This window comes from Corvus cornix, chromosome 15, assembly GCF_000738735.6.
Source record: "Corvus cornix cornix isolate S_Up_H32 chromosome 15, ASM73873v5, whole genome shotgun sequence".
NCBI lineage: Eukaryota > Metazoa > Chordata > Aves > Passeriformes > Corvidae > Corvus > Corvus cornix.
The window spans coordinates 12,383,791-12,407,370 of NC_046345.1; the positions used below are offsets into that span (position 1 = coordinate 12,383,791).

General features: G+C 62.3%; 2 protein-coding genes across 3 annotated transcripts; one reads left to right on the forward strand and one right to left on the reverse strand.

Moving 5' to 3' along the window:
* The first annotated feature begins 63 nt into the window (after positions 1-63).
* On the forward strand, positions 64-14,418 carry THOC5 (THO complex 5). Of its 2 annotated transcripts, XM_039561234.1 has the most exons (21): positions 64-1,209; positions 1,821-1,932; positions 2,237-2,299; positions 2,701-2,844; positions 3,594-3,707; positions 4,284-4,381; positions 4,985-5,131; positions 6,777-6,891; positions 7,307-7,439; positions 8,342-8,419; positions 8,600-8,640; positions 9,837-9,936; positions 10,074-10,182; positions 11,793-11,894; positions 11,988-12,084; positions 12,333-12,447; positions 13,168-13,271; positions 13,365-13,452; positions 13,559-13,674; positions 13,846-14,036; positions 14,214-14,418. In XM_039561234.1, the coding sequence occupies exons 2-21, from the start codon at positions 1,837-1,839 to the stop codon at positions 14,275-14,277; spliced, it is 2,115 nt and encodes a 704-aa protein (XP_039417168.1). In that variant the 5' UTR covers positions 64-1,209; positions 1,821-1,836; the 3' UTR covers positions 14,278-14,418. The 2 variants fall into 2 exon arrangements, with proteins under 2 accessions (XP_039417168.1, XP_039417169.1); XM_039561235.1 differs by lacking the exon at positions 2,237-2,299.
* An 877-nt stretch (positions 14,419-15,295) lies between these two features.
* Positions 15,296-20,837, reverse strand: NEFH (neurofilament heavy). The gene is given in 6 exon segments (XM_039561334.1): positions 15,296-17,532; positions 17,850-17,974; positions 18,661-18,860; positions 20,035-20,448; positions 20,451-20,759; positions 20,762-20,837. Coding segments are annotated over 6 exon segments (2,844 nt in total). The 5' UTR covers positions 20,823-20,837; the 3' UTR covers positions 15,296-15,797.
* Between the last annotated feature and the right edge of the window lie 2,743 nt (positions 20,838-23,580).

A 23,580-nucleotide genomic window follows, 5' to 3' on the forward strand; every position in this document is an offset into this window, starting at 1 on the left:
TGGGGGTGCTTGGTGTGACCCCCCCAGGCTGGTCACACCCCCTGCCCCATGTCATGGGTGCTTCCTGCACCAAAGGCTCCCCACCCATGGGTGCTGTGATACACTGAGGTACCCCCCCAAAACCCCAGTGTAGCCCTGATGCTGCTGGGGACCACATCCTCTGCCCACGGATTCCTCCAGTGGCGCTGGGAACCCCTTGACAAACCCATGGATACCCCCAAGTGCCATGAGGGACCCCATCCCGTGCTCCCCTCAAGCTCATGGATACACCCAGCACCACCAGGGACCCCATCCAGTTCACCCCCAAGCTCCTGGATCCCCCCAGTACCACTGGGCACCCCAAGTGAAGCCCCAGCCCAGCCCTTGGATACCCCCCAGTGCCATTGGGTACCTCATCCCAAGCTCCTGAAACCCCCCAGTGCTACTGTGGACACCACCCCATGACCCTTCAAGCCTATGGATCCTCCCAGTGCCACTGGGAACCTCATCCCATGATCCTCCAAGCCTATGAATCCACCCCAGTGCCATTGGGAACCCCATCCCGTGATCGTCCAAGCCCATGAATCCACCCCAGTGCCATTGGGAACCCCATCCCAAGCCCTCCCCAAACCCATGGATCCTCCCACCATCACTGAGGACCCCATCCCATGCCCCCCCCAAGCCCCTGCATGCCCCTCACCCCACTGGGGATCCCATCCCAAGCCCATGGATACCCCCCAGTGCCATTTGGGATCCCATCCCAATCCCATAGGTACCTCCTGTGCCACTGGGGACCCCATCCTGAACCCTTTCCAAGCCCATGGATGTCCCCCAGTGCCACCGGGGATCCCATCCCAATCCCACGGACACCCTCCAATGCTTCGGGAGCCCCTATCCAAGCTCCCCCTATTCCTGTGGGGGCCCTTCTGCAGCAGGAGCCCCCCCAGTCCCACCAGTGCCCCCAGTGCGAGGGGTCTCACCCCGAGGGCTGCCCCATCCTCCCCCCCCGCCGGGTTTGCGAGCAAGGACAGCGACCACGCCCCCTTCGCTTAAGCCACGCCCCCTTCGCACAAACCACGCCCATTTATCGAAGCCACGCCCCCGCCGTGCGGGTCCTCCAGGACATCAGATCCGCTAGGGGGCGCCGGCAGCAGTGCCAGCCTCTCGCCGCCGCTCCGCGCTCTGTTGTTCCGTGACGTCACTTCCGGGAGGCGCGGAGGCGAGGGCGCGGTGAGTGCGGGGGCGAACCGGGACCCCCGGGAGGGGATGGAGGGAAAATCCCGGGCCCCTTGGGTTGGGAGGGGCTCCGGAGAGGCGGAAGGTCCATGGCCCGGTGTGCTGGGGGCTCATTAGAAGTGAAGGGTCCTGGTGTGCAGGGGCGAAGGCTCCCATGCTGGGGGTCTGGGGGAGCTCTGAGGCCTCGGGCCCGGTGTGCTGGGGGTCTGGGGGTCTCTGGAGGAGCGGAGAGTCCCGGATCTGTGGATCTGGGGGGCTCTGGGGATGCAGAAGCCGCAGTCCCCGTGTGTTGGAGTCTGGGGGCTCAGGGGCAGTGGAGCCCCCGAGGCCTGGGGGGATCGAGCCCTCGGGCCCGGTGTCCCAAGGGAGCCCAGTGGGAGTGGAGGGTCTGAGGGAGCTGTGGTGGAGCAGAGACCCCGGGCCCGCGGTCCTGGTGGGGCTCAGAGCCGGTCTGGGGAGACCGGGGGGGCTGAGAGACAGAGCATGGAGGGAGGGAGGCACAGGGGACACTGCAGAGCCCAGGCGGGGCTGGCGGGGGGAGCCCGGGATAGCCCCAATCCAGGCAGGTTTGGCCCCCACGGACTCCCCCTGTGCCCCCTCCCCAGCCCGGCTGGCAGCACCATGTCCTCCGAGTCCAGCAAGAAGAGGAAGCCCAAGGTGATCCGCACGGACGGGGTCCCAGCCGAGGGCAAGCGGGGCAAGGGCGACGCTGACCAGGTACAGACCTGCCCAGGACCTTCCCACACCCCTCTGTGCTGGCCTGGTTTTCCCTGCTGGAAAACAATGCCCAGAGCAGCTGTGGCTGCCCCATCCTGGAAGTGTCCAAGGCCAGGTTGGACAGGGCTTGGAGCAACCTGGGATAGTGGAAGGTGTCCCTGCCCATGGGATTGGATGGGCTTTAAGGTCCCTTCCCACCCACACCATTCTGGGATTCCTTGAATTGTGAGATCCAACTCCCCCAGCTTCCAATGCCTCTTAAACTCCTGCTGTGAATTCCTAAACCTGCTTCCATCTCTTTCAGGAGACACAAACGCTCCTCTGGAGAGCAAGCACAAGGCTGGAGGATCCCTCAGGGATTTGCATGGTGCCTTCAAACCCTCCCATGAGCAGCAGGATAGTGTAGGATCAGCCAGAGTGGGGATCAGGGTGGAGGAGGAGGAGGAGGAGGAGGAGGAGGAGGAACAACCTTCCTGGTTTATCCTCTGTGGTCCTGTCGATCATGGAATATCCTGAGTTGGAAGGGATCCACAAGGATCCTCTAGTCCAGCTCCTGGCCGTGCCCAGGCCACCCCAACTGTGTGGATTCACGTTTATAACAACAAACATAAACATGCCAGGTGTTTTAGTGACCGGTGGGTTTGGGATTGTTGGAACTGACTCCTCTCCCTGTGGGATTCATGGGCAGAGCCAGAAATTGCAGCTCGTCCCACAGAGCCCTTTGCAGGTGGGAGGGATGAGCCAGGGGAGGTGTTTCTGCCTTGGCAGGATGCCAGGTACTACAGCGAGGAGAGCGAGGTGGATCTGCGCGACCCCATCAAGGACTACGAGCTCTACAGGGAGACCTGCCAGGAGCTCCAGAGGCTCATGGCAGAGATCCAGGAGCTGAAGAGCCGGGGCATCAAGGAAAATGTAAGGAAAGGCCTCTGTGTGTGGTGTAACGTGTCTGTCCTTTGGTGTTTTCCTGTTAATCCCAGAGGAAAGGCAGCAGGAGCTGTGATGGCTCCTGGGCAGAGGCAGGGAAATGGAACAGCTCCTGGGGCAGGAATTGAGGCCCTGGAAATGGAACAGCTTCCCTTGTCCAAGGCTGTTGGGACAGGGAATTGGCTCTGGAAATGGCACAGCCTTCCTTGACTGGGGCTCCTGGGGCAGGGATTGAGCTCTGAAAGTGGAACAGCTTCCCTTGTCCAAGGCTCCTGGGACAGGGAATTGAGCTCTGGAAATGGCACAGCTTTCCTTGACTGGAGCTCCTGGGGCAGGGTTTGAACCCCTGGAAATGGCACAGCTTTCCTTGACTGGGGCTCCTGGGACAGGGAATTGAGCTCTGGAAATGGAACAGCTTTCCTTTCCCAGGCTCCTGGGGCAGGGATTGAGCTCTGGAAATAGAATAGCCTCCCTTGTCCCAGGCTCCTGGGACATGTCAGGTGCTTCAGGCTGATCCACCTCTGTTCCTACTGCTGGGAAAAGTGACTGGAGAGATTTTTTAGGAGCCTGGACCCCCCCCTTCCAGTGATTCCCAGCAGTGCCCTGTGATCTGGCAGGGGGAGGCTCCCTCGGAAGCCCCAGTGGCATAAATGTGGCTCCATAGCAGAGCCCCTTTTGTGCCAGGAATTCCCTGCAGCCACCTCTCCTGCTTCCATCCCCTCCCTCCTGCCCCTCAGGCCTCGGAGATCGACGAGCGGCGCGTCCAGAGCTGTGTGCACTTCATGACCCTGAAGAAGCTGAACCGCCTGGCTCACATCCGGCTGAAGAAAGGCAGGGACCAGACCCACGAGGTACCCAGGAGAGGCTGGGAGCGAGGAATGCAGCTTGGGATTTGGGGGGTGGGACATGGGGCTGGTCCTGCCTGTTCTGTGTATGTGGTGTGAGGAGTTACATCTCAGCCAGGCCGTGGGGTTTGAGCTGAGGGTTTGTTGGGAGACTCCAAGCCTGATAAACTCCTGGTGAGTGTGGGGAGCTGTGATTAGATGAATAATGAAGTGTCTACTTCTGTCTTGAACATAGTGGAGAGTCAGAAAGCTCTGTTTCAAGGGTCTGGTGTTGTGCAGGTGTGTAGATGGGTGGGTGATTGGCCTGGGAGCTCCATACCCAGAGTTCTCAGAGAGGGAGCTCTGTGTGCCCCAGCAAATGAGCCCTGTCCTGTGCCTTGGCTTTGAAACATGCTGGAAGGAGCAGGATCGGGCTCATGTCACAATCCTTTGCTCCCCCAGCCCTTAAAAATGTCATTCTTCCACCCAAAAATCGTTGCATACCCTAAAACCTGCTGTCCCAAGCTGCTGTTGTGACAGGGGGTGTTGGTGACTCTCTTGGGGTGTCTTTCCTGCTCCATCCCTGCTCTGGCTGTGTTTCAGGCAAAGCAGAAGGTTGATGCCTATCACCTGCAGCTCCAGAACCTGCTCTACGAGGTGATGCACCTGCAGAAAGAGATCACCAAGTGCCTGGAGTTCAAGTGAGTGTGGCCAGGGAGCAGAGGGAGCAGTGGTGTGTCTGGGATGGGTGGATGATTCCCGTCTTTGGGAGCTCTTCCCATGTTCCTTGAGTTCACTGCAGGAGCAGAGCAGGTGCTCCAGGTGTTGTGTAATTATGGAATGGTTTGGGTGGGAAGGGACCTCAAAGCTCATCCAGTGCCACCCCTGCCATGGCAGGGACACCTTCCACTGTCCCAGGCTGCTCCAAGCCCCAATGTCCAGCCTGGCCTTGGACACTGCCAGGGATCCAGGGGCAGCCACAGCTGCTCTGGGCACCCTGTGCCAGGGCCTCCCCACCCTCCCAGGGAACAATTCCTTCCCAATATCCCATCCAGCCCTGCCCTCTGGCAGTGGGAAGCCATTCCCTGTGTCCTGTCCCTCCAGCCCTTGTTCCCAGTTGCTCTCCAGCTCTCCTAGAGCCCCTTTAGGCACAGACAGTGAAGGAGAAAACAAGTTCAGCTCACTGATGGTGGTGGCTCAGGAGCAGAGGGAAGTCAGGGCAGGAAGCACCACTGGGACGCTCTCCTGTGGGACACATTGGGCACTTCCCACTTTTCCCTGGTCTGATCCGTGTGTCCTGGCAGGTCCAAACATGAGGAGATCGAGCTGGTGAGCCTGGAGGAGTTCTACAAAGAGGCCCCCCCTGAAATCAGCCGCCCTGCCATCACCCTGACTGAGCCCCACCAGCAGACCCTGGCCCGCCTGGACTGGGAGCTGGAGCAGCGCAAGAGGTGGGTCAGGGGTGTTCCCACTCCGTGCCTCTGCTCCAGGGATCTGCTGGGAGAGCAAATGTAGGGATGAAGTCTTTCACTGCCTCTTGGATCAGTGTGGAACAAGGCATTTGTTGCGTGGCTGGGAGATTCCCTCTGTGTGGAGCTGGGGTCCGTGTTCCATAGGTCAGGGAGTTCTCTGTCACTGCCTGCTGATCCCTGTGCTCCCTGAAAGGGAGCCCATCCTGGCTGCAGCTGCTGCCAACCACGCCGGGCTGGGACAGCCCCGTGTCCTGCTGCTGGCGTCACCGCTGTCCCAGCTGCTCCCTGACTCTTGTCCCCTGGGAAAAGCAAACATGACACAGCATTCCTGTGTTTGGGGAACAGTGGCCAGGAGCACCTTCTGGAAAGATCCGTTGGAATGTGCTGGTGGGTGCTGCCTGAGGGCAGCTCAGCAGAGCAGTGAGAGGTGCTGGGTGCTTCCAACCCCTCGTGCTTCCCCTCTCCCAGACCCTTTCCCTAAAACCTGGCTGCTTTTGCCTGGTGGAAGGCACAGCCAGGATCCTCCAGCTGGCTCTGCCTGTGGCACAAGCGGAGGAGTGTTCAGCTGGCAGAACTCTGAGGGTCCTGCTTAAAAATGGTCATTGCAAACCTCATGGAGACCCTCAGCTGCACATTAAATTGCTGAGAAGCTCTGGAATTCCCAATCCTCACTGTGTGGTGTCTAGGGAATGCCCTTGTCCATCTCCCACTGCTGCTGAGGTGGGACATGGCCTGTTCAGCTGCTCAAGAGCCGATGCCAGTGGTGCTTTGGGCCTTTTCTGATGTTGTTGGCACCCCTCCATCCATCCCTCCATCCATCCCTCCATCCATCCCTCCATCCATCCATCCATCATTTATGTTGGTGTTTTTAGCTGTGCAACCCCAAGGAGTGCTGGGCTGGCTTTGGAATCTTCTGCGAGGTGCCTCTGGAGTGGCGTGCGGGGATTTCAGTAGCTCAGTTTTGGGAAGGTGTGTGAACCCTGGAACTCAGAACTTGCGTGGGAGCCTGTTGGGATGTGTGCTGACCCCCACAAACACAGCTTTGCTTGGAAACAAAATTCAGGTTCTGCAAGGGCAGGTCTGTTTGTCCTTGGAGAGGAACTGGTCACTTCCATGTCCAGTTTCCCTGCTCCTGCTGGGAAAGAGCTTGCAGTCAGCAGCAATAAGGAGATTTAGTGAGTTCTCCCTAAACACAAGTGTGTCCAGGGCTCAGAGCATCGTGATGGGCTTGCATTTCCCTGGATTTGCTGTATTAAACCTTGACTATGTGACATGAAGTGACTCTGGGAATATGAAGTGGAAAAGCCTCTTAGGGAGCTTGGAGGGCTCGTGGCTGCTGGCAGCAGAGCCTGGTGTGGGAGCAGATCTCCTGAGGGAAGATCCCGTCGCTGCCCCTCCTTGGAGCACAGCACGAGGCTGAGCTTCCCCTTTTCCTTGTTCGTTTTCCATCTCCAATCAGTTCCTTCCTTGGTTTGCCCTTGGCATTGGGAGCTCAGTGTTTGCCCCATGTCTGAGCTCTTCTGGTTCCATATGTCGGGGCAGGAATGCTGGAGCCCATCATCCAGGTGGATCCCAGCAGGTTTAGAGCTGTGGTGTGTGGCAGTGACAGAATTCCCACCCGCAGGCTGGCAGAGAAGTACAAGGAGTGCCTGACCAGCAAGGAGAAGATCCTGAAGGAGATCGAGGTGAAGAAGGAATACCTGAGCAGCCTCCAACCTCGACTCAACAGCATCATGCAGGTACCTGAGCTCTGCAGGAGCTCACGGTCCCAGGGGCAGCTCCTGGGCTGGTTTGGGTTTGGAGATGTTTTCGTTTCCCCTCAGGGAGGCCAAGGGGCAGATCCGAGACCCCTCCAGAGTCTCCTTGTTTATGCAGCAGCTCCCGCAGCCCTGCATAAATAGGAGCTGCTAAATGGGCCTTTCCCTGGAGAGCCCCACGCAGTTCCAGCCCCCTGTGACTGCCTTGGGAGGGAAGAACAGGAGGAGGAACTGGGTTATTTCCAGATCCAAAACCTTCCCAGCAGAGGCAGCTGCCAGCCCTTCCCTGGGGCTCTCCATATTTAACCCTGTGCCAGCTTCATCTCTGACTTGCTCGGGGTGAGGAGGATGAGCTGTTCCCTTCCCAGGGCTGAAGGCTCTCCTTGTCACTCTCCAGGCCTCCCTGCCAGTCCAGGAGTACCTGTTCATGCCCTTCGACCAGGCACACAAGCAGTACGAGACCGCCCGGCACCTCCCGCCGCCGCTCTACGTCCTCTTTGTCCAAGCCAGCGCCTACGGACAGGCCTGTGGTGAGCACCAAGGGGGCAGTGCCCCTCCACGGGCCAGATTTCACTCCTGCTTGCAGGAATCACCACTTTTTGGGGGTCTTTCCCCACCGTCTGCTGTGCTGTGGGATTCTGCTGAGCGCAGAGCAGCGGGGTGGCCCCACGGCGCAGTGAGGCAGCAGCATTTGAAACCTTGTTTGCTCAGCTGCCTCGCTGGAAGAAGTGCTTGGGAAGCTCCCTTCCCACCCCTTCCCCCCCTTCCCAAGGTCGACAGGGATGTCCTTGCAGCCTGTGAGCTGGCTGGGTGCTGTCATAGCCTCCCCAGAGCTGTCACCCCCTGCCCTGTGCCACCCGTGGGTGGTGGGGACTCCAAGATGGGTGGTGCCTTTCCCTGGCCTTGTAGAGCCCCTTCCCACAGCTCGCCTGGAAACCTTCATCCCCTCAGGCAGCTTTGTATTTTAAGGAGCTTTCTGGAGCCTCCCTGAGTCGGGAAGGATTTCTGGAACAGGTTGGGGATCCCACTGGCCTGTCCACACCTCCTGTGTGGTGAAGGCTGTGGAGGACACTTCGGCACTTGGCCACACCAGGTCCCTGCTGCATCTGTAGCCATGGTGACACCACTCCTCAATCCCTGCTTGACCCAGCCAGACCCCAACCCCTCTTGGCTCTTGATAATGATTTGGCCCTTATGGGGTCAGGGAGAGTCCCTCAAAACCCATCATTTTCCATCCTCTGACCTCATCCTGTCCAGGAGATCCAACCCTGTGGTGACCTCACGGAACTTTCCAGACAACTGCTGTTCCCACCGGGCCTCTTTTGGAGCTTCCTCCACCAGGAACCAGGAGCATTTGGGGCAGGGCTGCTCTGCCCACTGCCTTTCCAGCAGGAGTGGGATTCCTAACTCAGTTTTCCTGTCTCCTCTGCAGATAAGAAGCTGGTGGTGGCCATTGAAGGGAGCGTGGAGGAAGCCAAAGCCCTTTACAAGCCACCAGAGGACTCGCAGGGTGAGTTGTGGTGTTGCCCTGGGGATTTGTTCCTGTGTGTCTGCAGCTCCTGGGACTCTGCTTTTGTTGGGAGAGGGGTGTCAGAGGGAGCCATGGGCTTGGGAAGAGGGCTGGTGGTCCTGCTGGTGGTGGGAGAGCTGAGCCCTGGGTGGTCCCTCTGACACCCCTCTCTCTGCACAGATGATGAGAGCGATTCCGACGCGGAGGAGGAACAGACCACGGTAAGGGACAGAGCTGTTCCCCTCTGGGGCTGGGTGGGCTGGGTGGGGCTGGGAGCTGCCCCTGCTCACCGTGAGTGTGTGGAAGTGCAGCGATGTCAAATCCCGACCTTTCTTGGGAGGAGGGAGCTGCCATTTCCAGTTTGTGTCCCAAATGCAGGAGCAGCCAGGGTACAGAGCTGCTCGTCTCGTGTCCCTCCACGCTGACATCCCACATCTCCAGCTGGAGCTGCTCCACTTTGTATAAATAGCCTGAGGGCAGGGAGCTGGTGTCCAACGGGGAGGGATCCGTGTCCATCCCGTGCCAGCAGCATTCTGTGCACCAGGGCTTGTTCAGCACTCCTTGGGGGAAGTGTTTCTCCTACAGATAATTCCTGCTGGATGCTGAGGAGAGGCTGGAAATGCTGGTTGCTCCCAGCAGCAAAGTCTGAGGGGGCTCTGGGCCTCCACTCCCACCTCCTGGCACCAGCACTGGGTGTTTCAGGCAGTTCCTGTGGGGAAGGGTGAAGGGAAGGGCCTCAGGTGTCCAGGGAAGGGAACAGAGCTAGGAAAGGGTCAGGAGCAACTGAGGGAGCTGGGAAAGGGACTCAGCCTGGAGCAAAGGAGGCTCAGGGGGGACCTTGTGGCTCTGCACAAGTCCCTGACAGGAGGGGGCAGCCGGGGGGGTCGGGCTCTGCTGGCAGGGAACAGGGACAGGAGGAGAGGGAACAGAGTTTGCCAGAGGAGGATATAGGGAAAATTCCTTCATGGAAAGGGCTGTCCAGCCTGGCACAGCTGCCCAGGGCAATGGTGGAGTCCCCGTCCCTGGAGGGATTGAACACGGGTGGATGTGGCACCTGGGGACAGGGGTCAGTGGTGGCCTTGGCAGTGCTGTGGGAGTGGTTGGACTTGGTGCTCTCAGAGGGCTCTTCCAGCCTAAAGGATTTGCTGATTCTGGGTCTGTCTCTTGCAGTGGGGAAGCTTTTGGGCCAGCAGGTCCTTGGCTTTGTCTCCCAGGAGTGGAGACGTTCCTTGGAGCTGAAGGAATGACAGGAACCAGAGCTGAGCTGGTTTCCTGCTCCTCTCCCTCCCCGGGGCAGCTGTGGCCGTGGTGCTGGGGGATCGGGGAACTGGACTGGAGGGAAAGAGCAGTGGGCTGGGAAGGTCCATGGGTTGGTGAGGAGCAGGAGAAGGCTCTGAGAGCTGTTTTACCCCCCCAGAAGCGGCGCAGGCCCACCCTGGGCGTGCAGCTGGACGACAAACGCAAGGAGATGCTGAAGCGACATCCCTTGTCCGTCACCCTCGACCTGAAGTGCAAAGGTGAGGGGCTCTGGGGTGGGACAGCAGCTCAGGGACTGACCCCAGCACCACCCTGGGGACCTTGGGGGGAGCTGAGGGTGTGGAGGGGTTTCTCTGAGCTGGAGCAGACACCAATGTCACCCCTTCTGTGTGGGCAGATGAGAACGTGCTTCACCTGACCTTCCACTACCTGATGAACCTCAACGTCATGACAGTGAAAGCCAAGGTGACCACTGCTGTGGAGATGACCACGGCCATCAGTGCTGGGTAAGGAGAGTCCTGTGGGCAGCAAGCCTGGGGATCACTGGGCACTGATCCCATGGGATCCAGGAGCCCTGCAGAGCCTGGGGATCACTGGGCACTGATCCCATGGGATCCAGGAGCCCTGCAGAGCCTGGGGATCACTGGGCACTGATCCCATGGGATCCAGGAGCCCTGCAGAGCCTGGAGGTCACTGGGCACTGATCCCATGGGATCCAGGAGCCCTGCAGAGCCTGGGGATCACTGGGCACTGATCCCATGGGATCCAGGAGCCCTGCAGAGCCTGGAGCTCATCAGGCACTGCTCCCATGGGATCCAGGAGCCCTGCAGAGCCTGGAGGTCACTGGGCACCGGTCCCATGGGATCCAGGAGCCCTGCAGAGCCTGGAGCTCATCAGGCACTGCTCCCATGGGATCCAGGAGCCCTGCAGAGCCTGGAGCTCATCAGGCACTGATCCCATGGGATCCAGGAGCCCTGCAGAGCCTGGAGCTCATCAGGCACTGATCCCATGGGATCCAGGAGCCCTGCAGAGCCTGGAGGTCACTGGGCACTGATCCCATGGGATCCAGGAGCCCTGCAGAGCCTGGAGCTCATCAGGCACTGATCCCATGGGATCCAGGAGCCCTGCAGAGCCTGGAGCTCATCAGGCACTGATCCCATGGGATCCAGGAGCCCTGCAGAGCCTGGAGGTCACTGGGCACCGGTCCCATGGGATCCAGGAGCCCTGCAGAGCCCTCAGGCAGTGACCCCTCTGCTCTCGTGGGTCCAGGAGCCCTGCACAGCCCAAGCACCTTCCTCCTCCTCTCCTCTGCCATGACAAGGCACAGTCAGGGAGTTTGGGAACCTCTCAGCAGTGCCAGGGCTGTCAGGAGCTGGGGGAAAGCCTCTCCTGCTGACACATTCAGCCTCCCTGCCACAGGCAGAGCCTGGCAGCTCCCTCACCTGACTGCTCCCGAGGTCACCTTGTCCTGAGCTCCGGAGATGCAGCTGCCTCTCCCTGTGCTCCCCAGAGCCTGCTGGAGCCTGACTGCTGTGAGGAACAGCTGAAGTGGCAGCTTTGGGAGCCTGCCCGGGGAGCTCCCACCAGCTGCCAGCTCTCTGCTGGCTCTCCCTGGGACAGGGGGTGGGAGAGGCTGGGCTGGGCTTGCCTGGGAGCAGGTGCTGCCTCCCAGCCTGTCCCATATGCAGCCTCCTCATCCTTTTGGGGTTCTCTTCTTGCTGCAGACACCCCAAACCCTGTGTGACAGCAGCTGGAGATCCTGTGCAGGGCGTTCCCTCCTTCCTGCTGCCCTTGGCTGTGTTACCCCAAACCAGGGAGGCTGTGCCTTGAGCCAGGCCCCAAATCCTGCAGCCCGTTGTGCTTGGTCGGGCTTGTGAGTACAGTCAGACATGAGGAATTTCATGGCACTGGAGGGAGCAGGAGCTGGTGCCCTGTGATTTCCATCTTCTCCCAGCCAGGGAGGAGACAGCTCTCCTTTAGGAGTGGAACTAGGGGAAAGTCATTCAGGTCTTGAGCTCATGGAGCTCTTAATCCCATTCTCTGGGCTCGAGGGCTGTTTGTGGGGAGATGTGGAACCCAGGCTGCTGCTGATTCACCTCTCCCCTCTTTCTGCCAGGGACCTGCTCTCCCCAGACTCCCTCCTCAACTGCCTTTATCCAGGGGACCACGGGAGGAAAACACCCAACCCGGCCAACCAGTTCCAGTTCGATAAAGTGGGGTGAGTGTCACCCAGGCCACAGCCATGAGGTCCTCGCCCCAGCACAGCAAATCCTCCCTGGCTTGATGTGACCCCTCCTCCTTGTCCCCACAGCATCCTGACCCTGAGTGACTACGTGACAGAGCTGGGACACCCCTACGTGTGGGTGCAGAAGCTGGGTGGCCTGCATTTCCCCAAGGATCAGCCTCAGGCATGGCACAAACCCCTCCCCTTTCCCCTGCTGAGGTTTGGGGTCCTGTCCTGTGCCCCTGCTGGCCCCAGCTGCTCCCAAACCATAAACTGGGACGGGCTGGGCTGGGTCTGTGCGTGGGGCCATGCTGATGTGTTGATGTCACACGCGGCGTAGTGCAAGCCCTGTCAGTGACACTGAGTGACCCAGTGGGTTTCTGTCCCTCTGGAGGGGTGGCTGCTGGGGACTGACATCCCTCCTGCCCACAGCACACGGTGGCTGCTGACAACTCCCTGAGTGCCAGCCACATGGAGCTGACGGTGAAGCTGCTCCGGAGCCGCCTGCAGTCCCGCCTGGCCCTGCACAAGCAGTTTGCATCCCTCGGTGAGTGTTGGGCTCCCTGCCCGTCCCTGAAGGCACAGGGCACAGTGACAGGGTCCTGCCAGGCCCCCCAGCCATCCCTGGGGACAGGGGTGCAGTGGCAGCATCCCCAAGCTCCAGGTGGCCGTGGTCCTGAATCCCAGTTACTCCACGCTGCTGCCCATCTTCAGCCAGTACCTGAACTGGGAGGGAGAGTGGAACAGCAGCAATCACAGGAGAGGAGACATCAGCTGGCTGACGTCACCTTTGATGGGTGGCAGTGCCACCCTCAGCATTCCCAGTTGTTCCCTCTGCCCTTGGGAGTTGTAGGGATGAGGGAACTGCCCTATTTTGGGTGGCAGAGGAAGGCTCTGCCCCTTCTGGTGCCCAGCACCTTTTTGGGAATGGCCATCCCAGTGCTGGGAAGCGATTTGGGACGTGGTGGGAGGTGAAGTGCACACCCATGTGTGTTGTGTGCCTGTCAGGCAGCCCAGGGATCCAGTGGGATCACAGCCCAGGGATCCAGTGGGATCGCAGTTTAAGGATCCCGTGGGATCGCAGCTCAGGGATCCCGTGGGATCGCAGCTCAGGGATCCAGTGGGATCGCAGCCCAGGGTACCTGATGGAGCTGCTGAAGGATAAGGGCATCCCCAGGTCCCACTTTGGGAGCGTCCCCGCTGCAGGGCAGTGACAGAGCTGTGTCCCCAGCCCTGCCCTGCTCAGGGGCCCTGTCCTTGCTTCCAGAGCACGGCGTTGTGCCTGTGTCCAGCGAGTGCCAGCAGCTCTTCCCGACCAAGATCGTCTCGCGCCTGGTGAAGTGGACAGCCATTCCCTACGAGGATTATGCCGTAAGCGCCGAGCACGAGGCTGAATCCCTCCCTTCCAGCTCCTTTCCAGCTCCCACATGGCACTGGAGCCATCAGTCCTTCTCCTCCTCTCAGGAGCTGCCCTACACTAAGGATGTGATAGAGGCTGGCTTGGCTGAAGACACTCACCTCTACTACATGGCCCTGATAGAGAGGGGAACAGGTAGGCACCTTTCCTTCCCTTGGGAACTCCCAATCCCCATCCCAGGGCAGCTTCTGGGAGCCTCCATGGATAATCCACCCGTGGGTGATGCCTTTTCCTTGCTCAGCCAAGCTCCAGGCAGCCGTGGTGCTGAACCCCGGGTATTCCACGCTGCCTCCCGTCTTCAGCCTGTGCCTCAACTGGAAGGGAGAGCGGAACAGCAGCAACGACGACAACATTCGGGTACTGTGGGATGGGGGCACAGGGGCCTGCAGCACCCCTGCCTTTTTTGGGGGTGTTCTCAGCAGTTCTGTGTCCGTAACAAGGGAATGTTGGGGTGAGCTGGTGGCTGGACACGCCTGGGAATGCAGAGTAGAGATCCAAGCCTGTGCCGACCTCATCTCTGTTTTCCAGGCCATGGAGAGTGAGGTCAATGTCTACTACAAGGAGCTGTGGGGGCCCAAACCGGGCTACCAGCTCCTCACCAACCAGCTGCAGCGCCTGTGCATGGTGCTGGACGTGTACCTGGAGACAGAGCCCCACGATCCCAGCGTGGAGGGGCCCAAGGAGTTCCCCCAGGAGAAGATGTGTCTGCGCCTGGTCAGGTGGGAGCTGGCTGCGGGCTCAGGGTGCTGGCGGGGACTCTGGTGGCATTGCTGATGCCTGGAGCCAGCCTGGAAGCCTGTCCTGAGGGAATCTGCCCCCACAGCTGGGCAGTATCCCGGGGACTGGGCTTTTTCTGTGATCCCTGTGGGTCACAGCCTCTCCCTCTTCTCTTCCAGGGGTCCCCTGCGCCTGAAGCCCTTCAAGTTCAACTACCCCCAGGGGTTCTTCAGCCATCGCTGAGCAGCCCTGGGCATCACTCTGGGGCTCGTTCTCTCTGTGGAGGGAGTGTCCCCATCCTGACATTTCAGCTCCTTTTCCAAGATTCTGGGTTTTGTTTGAAGGTTTTGTAGTCAAAGGGATTAAACTGAACTGAAGAAAAAATGTGTGGGTGCCTTGTCCGTGCAGAGGGCTGGGATGGCCGACCTGTGGGGGCTGCAGCAAGCCCTATGTCCCATCCCTGGGCTCTGACGGCCTTTCCAGGGATGCTGCCTGCCTCCTCACTTCCCTCCCCTCCCCACCACGGGGACTGGGGAGCTGAGATGGCTAAAAACTGAGATGGCTAAAAATAGCCCTTTTCCAGAGCCCGCACTGCAGCCCCAGCCTGTCCTTGCTGCCTGGCTGCCATCCCATCGGCACCATCCCTGCATCCTGGGGGGCTTCTCTGCTCCCTGGCCTCGGAGGGGAGCACAGCAGGGTCCTGGGAGAGAGGCAGGATGAGGGTTGGGACATCCCAGCATCCTGGCTCGCCCTGCTTGGCATCAGGGAGTTGGGATGTGCCCCTTCCCCGGCACTGCTCCGTGTGGGGTCCCGGATTGGCAGAGCTGGGGTTCCATCCCCCCTCCCAAGGTCGCTGTCCCTCCTTCATCCCAGCTTCTCCCTGTCTCTCCTGGGAGTGATTTCTCCCCCAGAAGGGCTGACAGCCCCTCTCCTGCTCCCCCCAGCTGCTGCCCTCGGTGCAGTGCTGCAGTGCCAGGCTGCGCCGCAGCCCTTGGGTCAAACCAGGCTCCCCCAGTCCCTGAGGAGCCACGCTTTAAAAAAAGAAGGAAGGGAAAAACCACACTGAAATCCTTTGGAAAGCACGGCAGGGCCGGCCCTGTTTCCATCCTCAGGGCACAGGGTCCTTCCTGCCTGCTGTGGGGTGTGTTTCCCCTCTGGAAAGCCCCGTGGCACCCAGCCCAGCCCTGAGTGACAGATCCCAGCCCCACATTCCCACCTTCCTTCCCCGTCCTCCCCCCAGGACGAGCCAGCAGAGCCGGGGTGTCTCCGTAAGCACTTTTATTTGGTTATTGCACAGAAAGCAAGTATCAGTGGGCTGAGGTTCCTGGTGCATCGGGTGTGTCCGTGAGCATTCCAGCAGCTCCCAGCCTCTCCCACCTCTGCCTGGAGGGACTGTCACCCCCAGGGCAGGGCAGGACCCCCCAGCCCCCCCCCAAGCAGCTACAGCTCTGCATTGCACTCATCCATCCATTGCACATACATTAAATAAATGCACTTAGAGGAGAAGGGCAGTGGGGTTCCCCCAGGGGTCCCCCCTCTTCTCCTGGGTTATAATTCAAGTGTTTAAATGTGGCGCTCGGCGAATATCACGTTCTGCGAGGGAAGCAATCGCCCACCCGAGGGGCTCTCACGGGCCTATTGCTAAGGGAAAGCCTGGCCTGGGGGCTCTGGGGGTCCCTGGGGTCCCACCCCGGGCCCAGCCGTCGGAGGGAGCGGAGCAGCTCCCATGCCCAGAGGTGCCTTTGGCGCCCGGGACTCTCCTGTCACTTCTTCCCCGGCGCCGGCTCTGGGGCTGTGCCCTCCTTGCTGGAGGGAGCCTCCACTTTGGGGGGGTCCTTACTGGCTTTGGGCTCATCTTTGGGTTTTGCTTTAGCTTTGGGTTCTTCCACCTTCTTGGGTTCCTCTGCTTTCTCCTTCTTGGGCTCCTCCACCTTCTTAGGCTCCTCTACCTTCTCCTTCTTGGGCTCCTCCGCCTTTTCTTTCTTGGGTTCCTCCACCTTCTTGGCCTCCTCCACCTTCTTCTTGGGTTCTTCCACTTTCTTCTTGGGCTCCTCCACCTTCTCCTCAGCCTTTGGCTTCTCAGCCTCCTTGGTGGCCGCTTTGCTGACCTCCTGCTGAGGTTTTGCTGGAGCCTCCTCGGCCTTTCCCTCTTCAGCAGCTTTGGGGCTTGGCTTGGTGGCCTCTTTGGCCTGCGGAGCTGGAGGCTCCGGCACAGTGGCCGCCTTCTCTTTGGGTTTCTCCTCTGCCTTGGCCGGGACGTCCTTCTTGGGAGCTTCCTCCTTCTTACCCTCCTCGGGCTTGGAGGGAGCCTTCACCTCCTTGGGCTGCTCCTCCTTGGCGGGGGCTTTTGGCTCCTTTGGAGTAGGGCTTGGCTCCTTGGCCGGGGCCACTTCCTTCTGTGGAGACTTGGCCTCGTCCTTCACGGGAGATTTGACTTTCTCTGGGGACTTCACGGCCGGGGCCTTGGCCTCCTCCTTAGAGGGGGTCGGGGGCTTCTCTGGGGGCTTCACAGCCGGGGCCTTGGCCTCCTCCTTAGAGGGAGTCGGGGGCTTCTCTGGGGATTTGACAGATGGGGGTTTGGCCTCCTCTTTTGCGGGAGTTGCAGGTGGCTCTGGGGACTTTGCAGCTGGGCTCTTGGCCTCTTCTTTAGAGGGGGCTGCAGGTTTCTCCGGGGACTTGACAGTCGGGGTCTTGGCCCCCTCTTTTGAGGGGGGTGCGGGTTTCTCTGGGGATTTCACTGTCGGGGTCTTGGCCTCATCCTTTGAGGGAGGTGCAGGTTTCTCTGGGGACTTCACTGTTGGGGTCTTGGCCTCCTCTTTTGAGGGCGTTGCTGGCTTTTCAGGGGATTTGACAGCTGGAGCCTTGGCTTCCTCCTTTGAGGGGGTTGGGGGTTTCTCTGGGGACTTCACAGCCGGGCTCTTGGCCTCCTCCTTTGAGGGGGTTGCAGGTTTTTCTGGAGATTTCACGACCGGGGTCTTGGCCCCCTCCTTTGAGGGGCTCGGGGGCTTTTCAGGCGACTTGACTGCGGGGGACTTGGCCTCCTCCTTTGAGGGGGACTCGGGTTTCTCTGGGGACTTGGCCTCCTCCTTTGAGGGGGACTCGGGTTTTTCTGGGGACTTGGCCTCCTCCTTTGAGGGGGACTCGGGTTTTTCTGGGGACTTGGCCTCCTCCTTTGCAGGAGACTTGGCCTTTTCTTCACCCTCTTCTTCAGCTTTCTCCTCTTCTTCTTCCTCCTCCTCCCCCTTCTCTTCAGCTTTTTCCTCTTCAGCCTCTTTCTCAGCCTCCTCCTCCTCTGTGACCTCCTCGGTCACCTGGATTTCCTCTGTCTGCTCCTCCACAATCACCGTCTCCTTCTCTGATTTTTCCACCACCTTGATCTTCTCCTCGCTCTTCACCTTGATGCTGGTGGGGATGCTGGGAGCCTTGGGGAGCACCTCGGGGTAGGAGAGCATCCCAATGCCAGTCTCGAGTCGATATTCCTCCCCTTCCAGGAGCTTTCTGCCAGGGAGAGACCAGAGCAGGGCACTCAGCGATGGTTTCTCATCTCCTCCTGTGACCAGGAGCTGCCAGCCATGTCCTGCAGCTCCATCTCCTTCCCTGCCCCATCCTGGATGACCCTCCTGCTCCTGTGGCCTGGGATGAGCAGGTTTCCTCGCCCTTCCCTCTACACACCACTGGGTCACCCAGTTGAACATTGTCCACCATGGCTTTGGTGGATGGATGATTTTCTCACCAAAAAGAGCCCAGGTGTTAACGAGGGACCTTGAGCAGACCTGGCTGAGACCCCCCCACTCCTCCCCCTGCCCCCCCCGTACCTGTAGGCAGCAATTTCGATGTCCAGGGCCATTTTGACATTGAGCAGATCCTGGTACTCCCGGAGCTGAGCTGCCATCTCCCACTTGGTGTTCCTCAGCTCGCTGTCAAGCTGCTGGATGGTTTCCTGTGGGCACACAGAGCAATCATGGCAGGGGGACACATGACACAGTCCCCAGGAGCAGGGGGACACAGAGAACCCCTAAACTGTCCCCTGGTCTCCAGCACCAGCGTGTCCTCACAGAGGAGTCTGCAGCCACCTCCTCCTGCAGACACACAGGGAAGGGGACACAGCCAGGGCTCGTCCCAGGGTGTCCAGTTGCCTTGGAGGACCTGGCAGGAGCCCTGCACCCCTGCAGCAAGGAGCTGCACTCCAGCTGAGCCCCTGGGCCACCCCCAGCACTCCCTCCAGCAGGGACAAGCTGTGGGAATGCTTCCAGGACTCAGGTGAGTCCAATGGCAACTAAACTCACCCTGCCACCAACGCAGCCCTCACTGCCTGGATCTGGGGGACAGGATGTGGCCTGAACCCTGGACACACTTCCATGGTGTTTGTGACCATCCTCACAGGCAGCTCAGCACCAGGCAGGGCCATGGGGCAGCTCCAGGGGTGCTGAGGGACACAACAGCCTGGACACCCCTCAGGCTCTGGGTTCCTGATCCCTGTGGGCTGGGGAAGGCCGGTTCTGACACAGCCCCGAGCATTTGCCACAGCTCACTCACATCCCTGAAGCCAAAACCCCAGCGCTGCTCCTCCCCAGCAGCTGGATGGTCCCTCCCCAGCCTGGGCTGCTGCCCACTGCGCCACGGTACCTGGTAGGACAGGACGTCTGCATGATGGCGCTCCTCCGAGTCCTGCCTCTGCCTCTCCAGCGACTCCTGGGTCCCTTTGAGGGCTTCCAGCTCGGTGGTCTTGGCCTGGAGCTGCCGGCGGTACTCGGAGATCTCCTCCTGGGCCAAGCGCATGGCGTCCGTGTTCACCTTGGCCACCTCCGAGAGCTTGTCCAGCCTCACTGCAACGGGGAAAGGGGAAGCTGCAGGGCGGGAGGGAAGGAGGCTGCAGCCTCCCCTCCTCGGGGAAACTCCCATCTGTCCATGCCACACATCCCTGTCCTCTGCAAAGCCCTCCCAGGCTCCCTGAGCACTCTGCCTTCCCACCCTCGCTCCCTCTGTGCCGGGGAGTGAAGGAGGACGGGCAGGAAGAGCTCGGGGGGTGTTTCTGCCATCCTGGACTTCACCCGGTGCAGATCCTCGCCGCAGCCCCCGCCTCTCCTTCAGCTGTGCCACAGCCGCTGCCCCACCACGCTGCCCCCCCGCCGCATCCCAGACACGCCAAGCCCGGCCTGAGGCGGGGGGGTTTTGCCGCAGCGCCCTGCGGATACCCCAGGGGACGAGGAGGGGCACAGAAGGAGGGGACAGGAATGGGGAACACCGATCCTGCGGCTCCCGGGGTCGGCGCGGCCGCTGCCCGCGGTGCTGAATCGCCGCTGTCCGCGGTGCTGGACCCGCCCTGCGCGCCCGGGGGCTGAGTCTGGGGGTGCCGACCCCACCCCGCGCCGTAGTGTCCCCCCCCCCCCAAAAGACCCCTCCCTGTCCTCCTCTCCCGCGTCAAGGATGCGGCACCACCGCCCCCCCCCCCCCCCAGCACTGCAAACACTCGCCCCGGCTGAGAGGGACCAGCACAACACCCTGCGGCATCGGGGCGGTCCAGCACCCTAAAACCTTGCGGGGTGCCGGGCCAGTGATCCTGACACTCTCCTCGAAACGCACTGCGGGGCAGAGAGGGTGTCGGGCAGTGCACCCGCAGGCACTGGAGGTCTGGTGGCAGGGATGGGGTCACCCTGAAGCCCTCCCAGGGCGCTGAATGTACGGGGGGGTCCCTGTACCCTCCTGGGGCGGGGGGACTCTAACGCCCTCCCCGAGCACAATATATGGGGGTCCCTGCACCCTCCTGGGGCGCGGGTATCCCAACACCCTCCAGGAGCACAGCACAGATGGGAGGGGTCCCTGCACCTCCGGGGCTGGGGGCACCCTAACACAAAACAGAGAGCGGGGTGTCCCCGCATCCCTCGGGACTCCCTCGCCCCCCTTGCTCCAACCCCGCCCCGGAGCGCGGCAGCCCAGGGTGTCCCCGGGGAGGGACGGGGATGCTGCCGGCGCGTTCCGCGGCCGCACCCTCACACTCACCGCGGAACCACTCCTCGGCCTGCAGGGTGCTGCGAGTCGCCGTGCCCTCCAGCTGTGCGCGCAGGTCGCGGAGCGCGGCGGTGACGCCGGGGCGCAGGGATGCGGGGGGCTCGGCGGGCAGCTCGAGGCGCGCCCCGCGCAGCAGCGCTCCCACCTCGGCGCGGTGCTGCCTCCGCAGCAGCTCCGCCTCCTCCCGCAGCGCCCGGGCTCGCTCCTCCAGCGGCGCCCGCGCCCGCTCCTCCTGCGCCGAGCGCTGCGCCAGCCCGCGGGCCGCCGCCTCCAGCTCCGAGCGCTGCCGGGCCTCGTCCTCCAGCCTTCCCCGCAGCGCCGCCACGTCCTCGGCCAGGCGCGCCCGCTCCAGCCGCAGCTGCCCCTTCTCGGCGCCCAGGCGCAGCACGGTGCCCCGCATGTCCGCAGCTCCCGCGCGTACAGCTCGCCCATGGCCGAGCGCCCCGCCTGCTGCTGCCTCAGCGCCGCCGCCTCGGCCGCCAGCGCCCGGTTCTGCTGCTCCAGCGCCCGCACCCGCTCGATGTAGCCGGCGAAGCGGTCGTTCAGCACCTGCAGCAGCTCTTTCTCGTTGCGCGCCCGCGGTTCGCCGTTCAGCGAGTCCAGGCTCTCGGTGGAGGACGCGGCCGCGCTGCCGCCGCCGCCCCCCGCCCCGCGCCCGTCCCACCACCGGGCCGGCCACGAGTAGAAGCCGCTGGAGGCGGCGGAGCGCGGGGAGCGCGGCTCGGCTCCTTGCGGAGCCCCCCCGGGGGGCCCAGCAGCGTCTCCAGCATGAGGCTCATGGTGACCCCCGCCCTCGCTGCGGCACCGGCGCGGCCGCCCGCTTTATAGGGCTCGGGGCGGCCGCTCCGCCCCGCCACCGGCAGCGGGGGTGGGCACCGGCACCGCCACCGGCACCGCCCCGCGCCGCCGCCGCCCCGCGGGTGCGGGGGACCCCCGCTGCCACGCCCCGGTGGGGAGCGGGAGTCACAGGAGAAAGGAGCGGAACCCCTCTGGCAGGAGAATGGGGACCCCGGGGCGCAGCGGGAGCTCGGGAGCAGGAAACGGGACCCCCGGGAAGGGAGTGGAATCCCCGGGAATAGAGTGGGACCCCCGGCAAGGGAGGAGGGTGTGCCTCAAGGGAGAACACATCCCCCGGGGGGGGGAGCAGGACCACTGGGAGTAGAGAATGGGAGCCCCCGGAAGGGAGCAGGGGCACCCCAGGACAGAGTGAGGACCCCGTGGGAAGAGGGGAGCCCCTGAAGGGAGCGTGGACCCTCCGAGCAGAGAGTGGGATAAGAGGGATAGAGGGTGGCACCTTCAGAAAGAGAGGGGGGACCCCCGAGGACAGGGCCCCAGTGGGACCGTGGACACCCCGGGCAGAGAGAGGGATACCTGGGAACAGAGTGGCGTCCCCAGGAATAGAGAGTGGGACCCTGGGAAGGGAGTTCGGACCACCCCAGGGCAGAGCAGGTCCCCACCTCGGTGTGAAGGAGAAAGGGGGGGACTCCCGGGTGGCACAGACACCCCCTCCAAGGGTGGGATGGCAGGGCAGGGACCCTGGGGTGGGGATCAGTGACCAAACCCCCCCGCTTCGTGTCCCCCCGGGGGTCAGGCACTGATTGGGGCTGGGGGAGGTGAGTTTCTGCTGGCTGGGAAAGGGGGGGTGCCAGGAGGGTCCAGGGGGGGACAGGGGACACCCCTGCGGGATGCTGGGGGGCTGCAGGCAGGGAGGGGGGTGAGAGGGCCAGGTCTGCCATCCCGGCTGGGAAGGGGATGGGGATGGGGACGGGGACAGGGATGGGGACAGGGACGGGGATGGGGATGGGGATGGGGAAAGGGACAGGGACGGGGATGGGGACAGGGACGGGGATGGGGACGGGGACAGGGACAAGGATGGGGACAGGGATGGGGACAGGGATGGGGAAAGGGACAGGGACGGGGACGGGGATGGGGGGGGTGTAACCCCCCCCCAGATCTGCCCTTGGGACCCGGACATGCACGGACGGCCCGGCCAATCAGCACTCGGGTACCATCCGACCAATCAGCACTCACAGACTGCCCGGCCAGTCAGCCCCTACGGGCCAGTGGCCAATCAGCACAGCTGCTGCCCAGCCAATCAGCACACACAGAGCTCAACCTGTGGGCAGGTGCTGACAGCTCAGCCAATCAGCAGCCAGGTCCACAGATCCCAGCCAATCGACACACAGGCCCATAGATCCCAGCCAATCAGCAGGCAGGCCCATAGATCCCAGCCAATCAGCAGCCAGCTGCAGTGATCCCAGGCGCAGCCATGGCGTCCCCGCTGTCCCCCACAGCTGTCCCGTGTGGGAGCAGGGTGCCACCACATCCCTCATCCCTCAAAAGTCATGGAAGCAGGTCCGGGAGCAGCCAGGATGCACCAGGAGGGAGAGGGAGGTTGAGCCCCCCCAGCCTCAGCCAGGCCGCTGGTGACACGTCCTCGGCAAGTGTTGGGGACATGGGGCCAGCAGGCACTGGCCACCCTGAGCAGCTCCGTGCCCGCCCTGCTCCCGCCGGCCACCACGAGTGACCCGCTCCTGGCCACTCGCCACCAGCCCGGGGCCATGGGGGTTACCCATGGGGGGGGACAGGCGATGCCCCAAGCGGTCCTTCCCACCCTGTAGCCCCCCAGGAGTGGGGACACCCGGCTCAGAAAGGGGACACAGCCTATGCAGGGTGTGACCCTGTCCCCCACAGCCCATGTGACCCCTGTCCCCAAGCTCTGTCCCCCTCCTTCCATCCCAATCCCTGCAGTGTCTCCTGTCCCCATCCCCTGCCCTGTCTGTCCCTATGCCCTGTCCTATCCCTGTGTGCTGTCCCACTCCCTGTGGTGTCCCCTGTCCCTACACCTCTCTGTCCCATAACCTCTCTCCCTATCCTGCATCTTTATCCCATGTCCCCATGCCCTGTCCCCATCCTGGTCCCCATCCCTGTCCCCATGCTTTGTCCCTATCCTTTTCCCCATCTCTTCTCCCATTCCTGTCCCTGTCCCATTCCCTGTTCCAACTCTTGTCCCCATTCCTATCCCCGTCCCCAATCCTATCCCGTCACCTATCCCCAGCCCCTGTCCCCATTCCATGTCCCCATCCCTCTCCCCATCCCTGTCTCCATCCCTGTCCCCAGTCCTGTCCTGTTCCCTCTCCCCATCCCCTATTCCTATCCCCTGTCCCCAATCCTGTCCCCTTCCCTCTCCCCGTCCCTCTCCCCATCCCTGTCCCGTTCCCTCTCCCGTCCCTCTCCCGCCCCGCCCCGTTCCCGTTCCCAGCCCCGCCCCTCCCGTCCTGGCCCCGCCCCGGCCCCGCCCCCGCGTTGGCCCCGCCCCGCCCCGGAAGCGCTCCCCGCTCCTCAGTTCCGGTGGCGGCGGCGGCGGCGGCAGGTACGGACCGGGCCGGGCCGGGGGCTGAGCCGGGACCGCAGGGCCGCGCCGGGACCCGCGGCTGCTCCTGCTCCGGGCGCCTTCCCCGAACTCCGCCCGTGCGCAGCCGGGACGGGCCCCTCGCCGGGGTTCGGGCCGCGCCGCGTCCTTCTGGGCCCGGGCCC

Coding starts and splice junctions, on each gene's coding strand:
- THOC5 (XM_039561234.1), top strand. CDS start 1,837: ATGTCCTCCGAGTCCAGCAAGAAGAGGAAGCCCAAGGTGATCCGCACG. Junction 11,895..11,987: donor TTCCAGTTCGATAAAGTGGG/GTGAGTGTCACC, acceptor TTGTCCCCACAG/CATCCTGACCCTGAGTGACT. Junction 12,085..12,332: donor TCCCCAAGGATCAGCCTCAG/GCATGGCACAAA, acceptor TCCTGCCCACAG/CACACGGTGGCTGCTGACAA.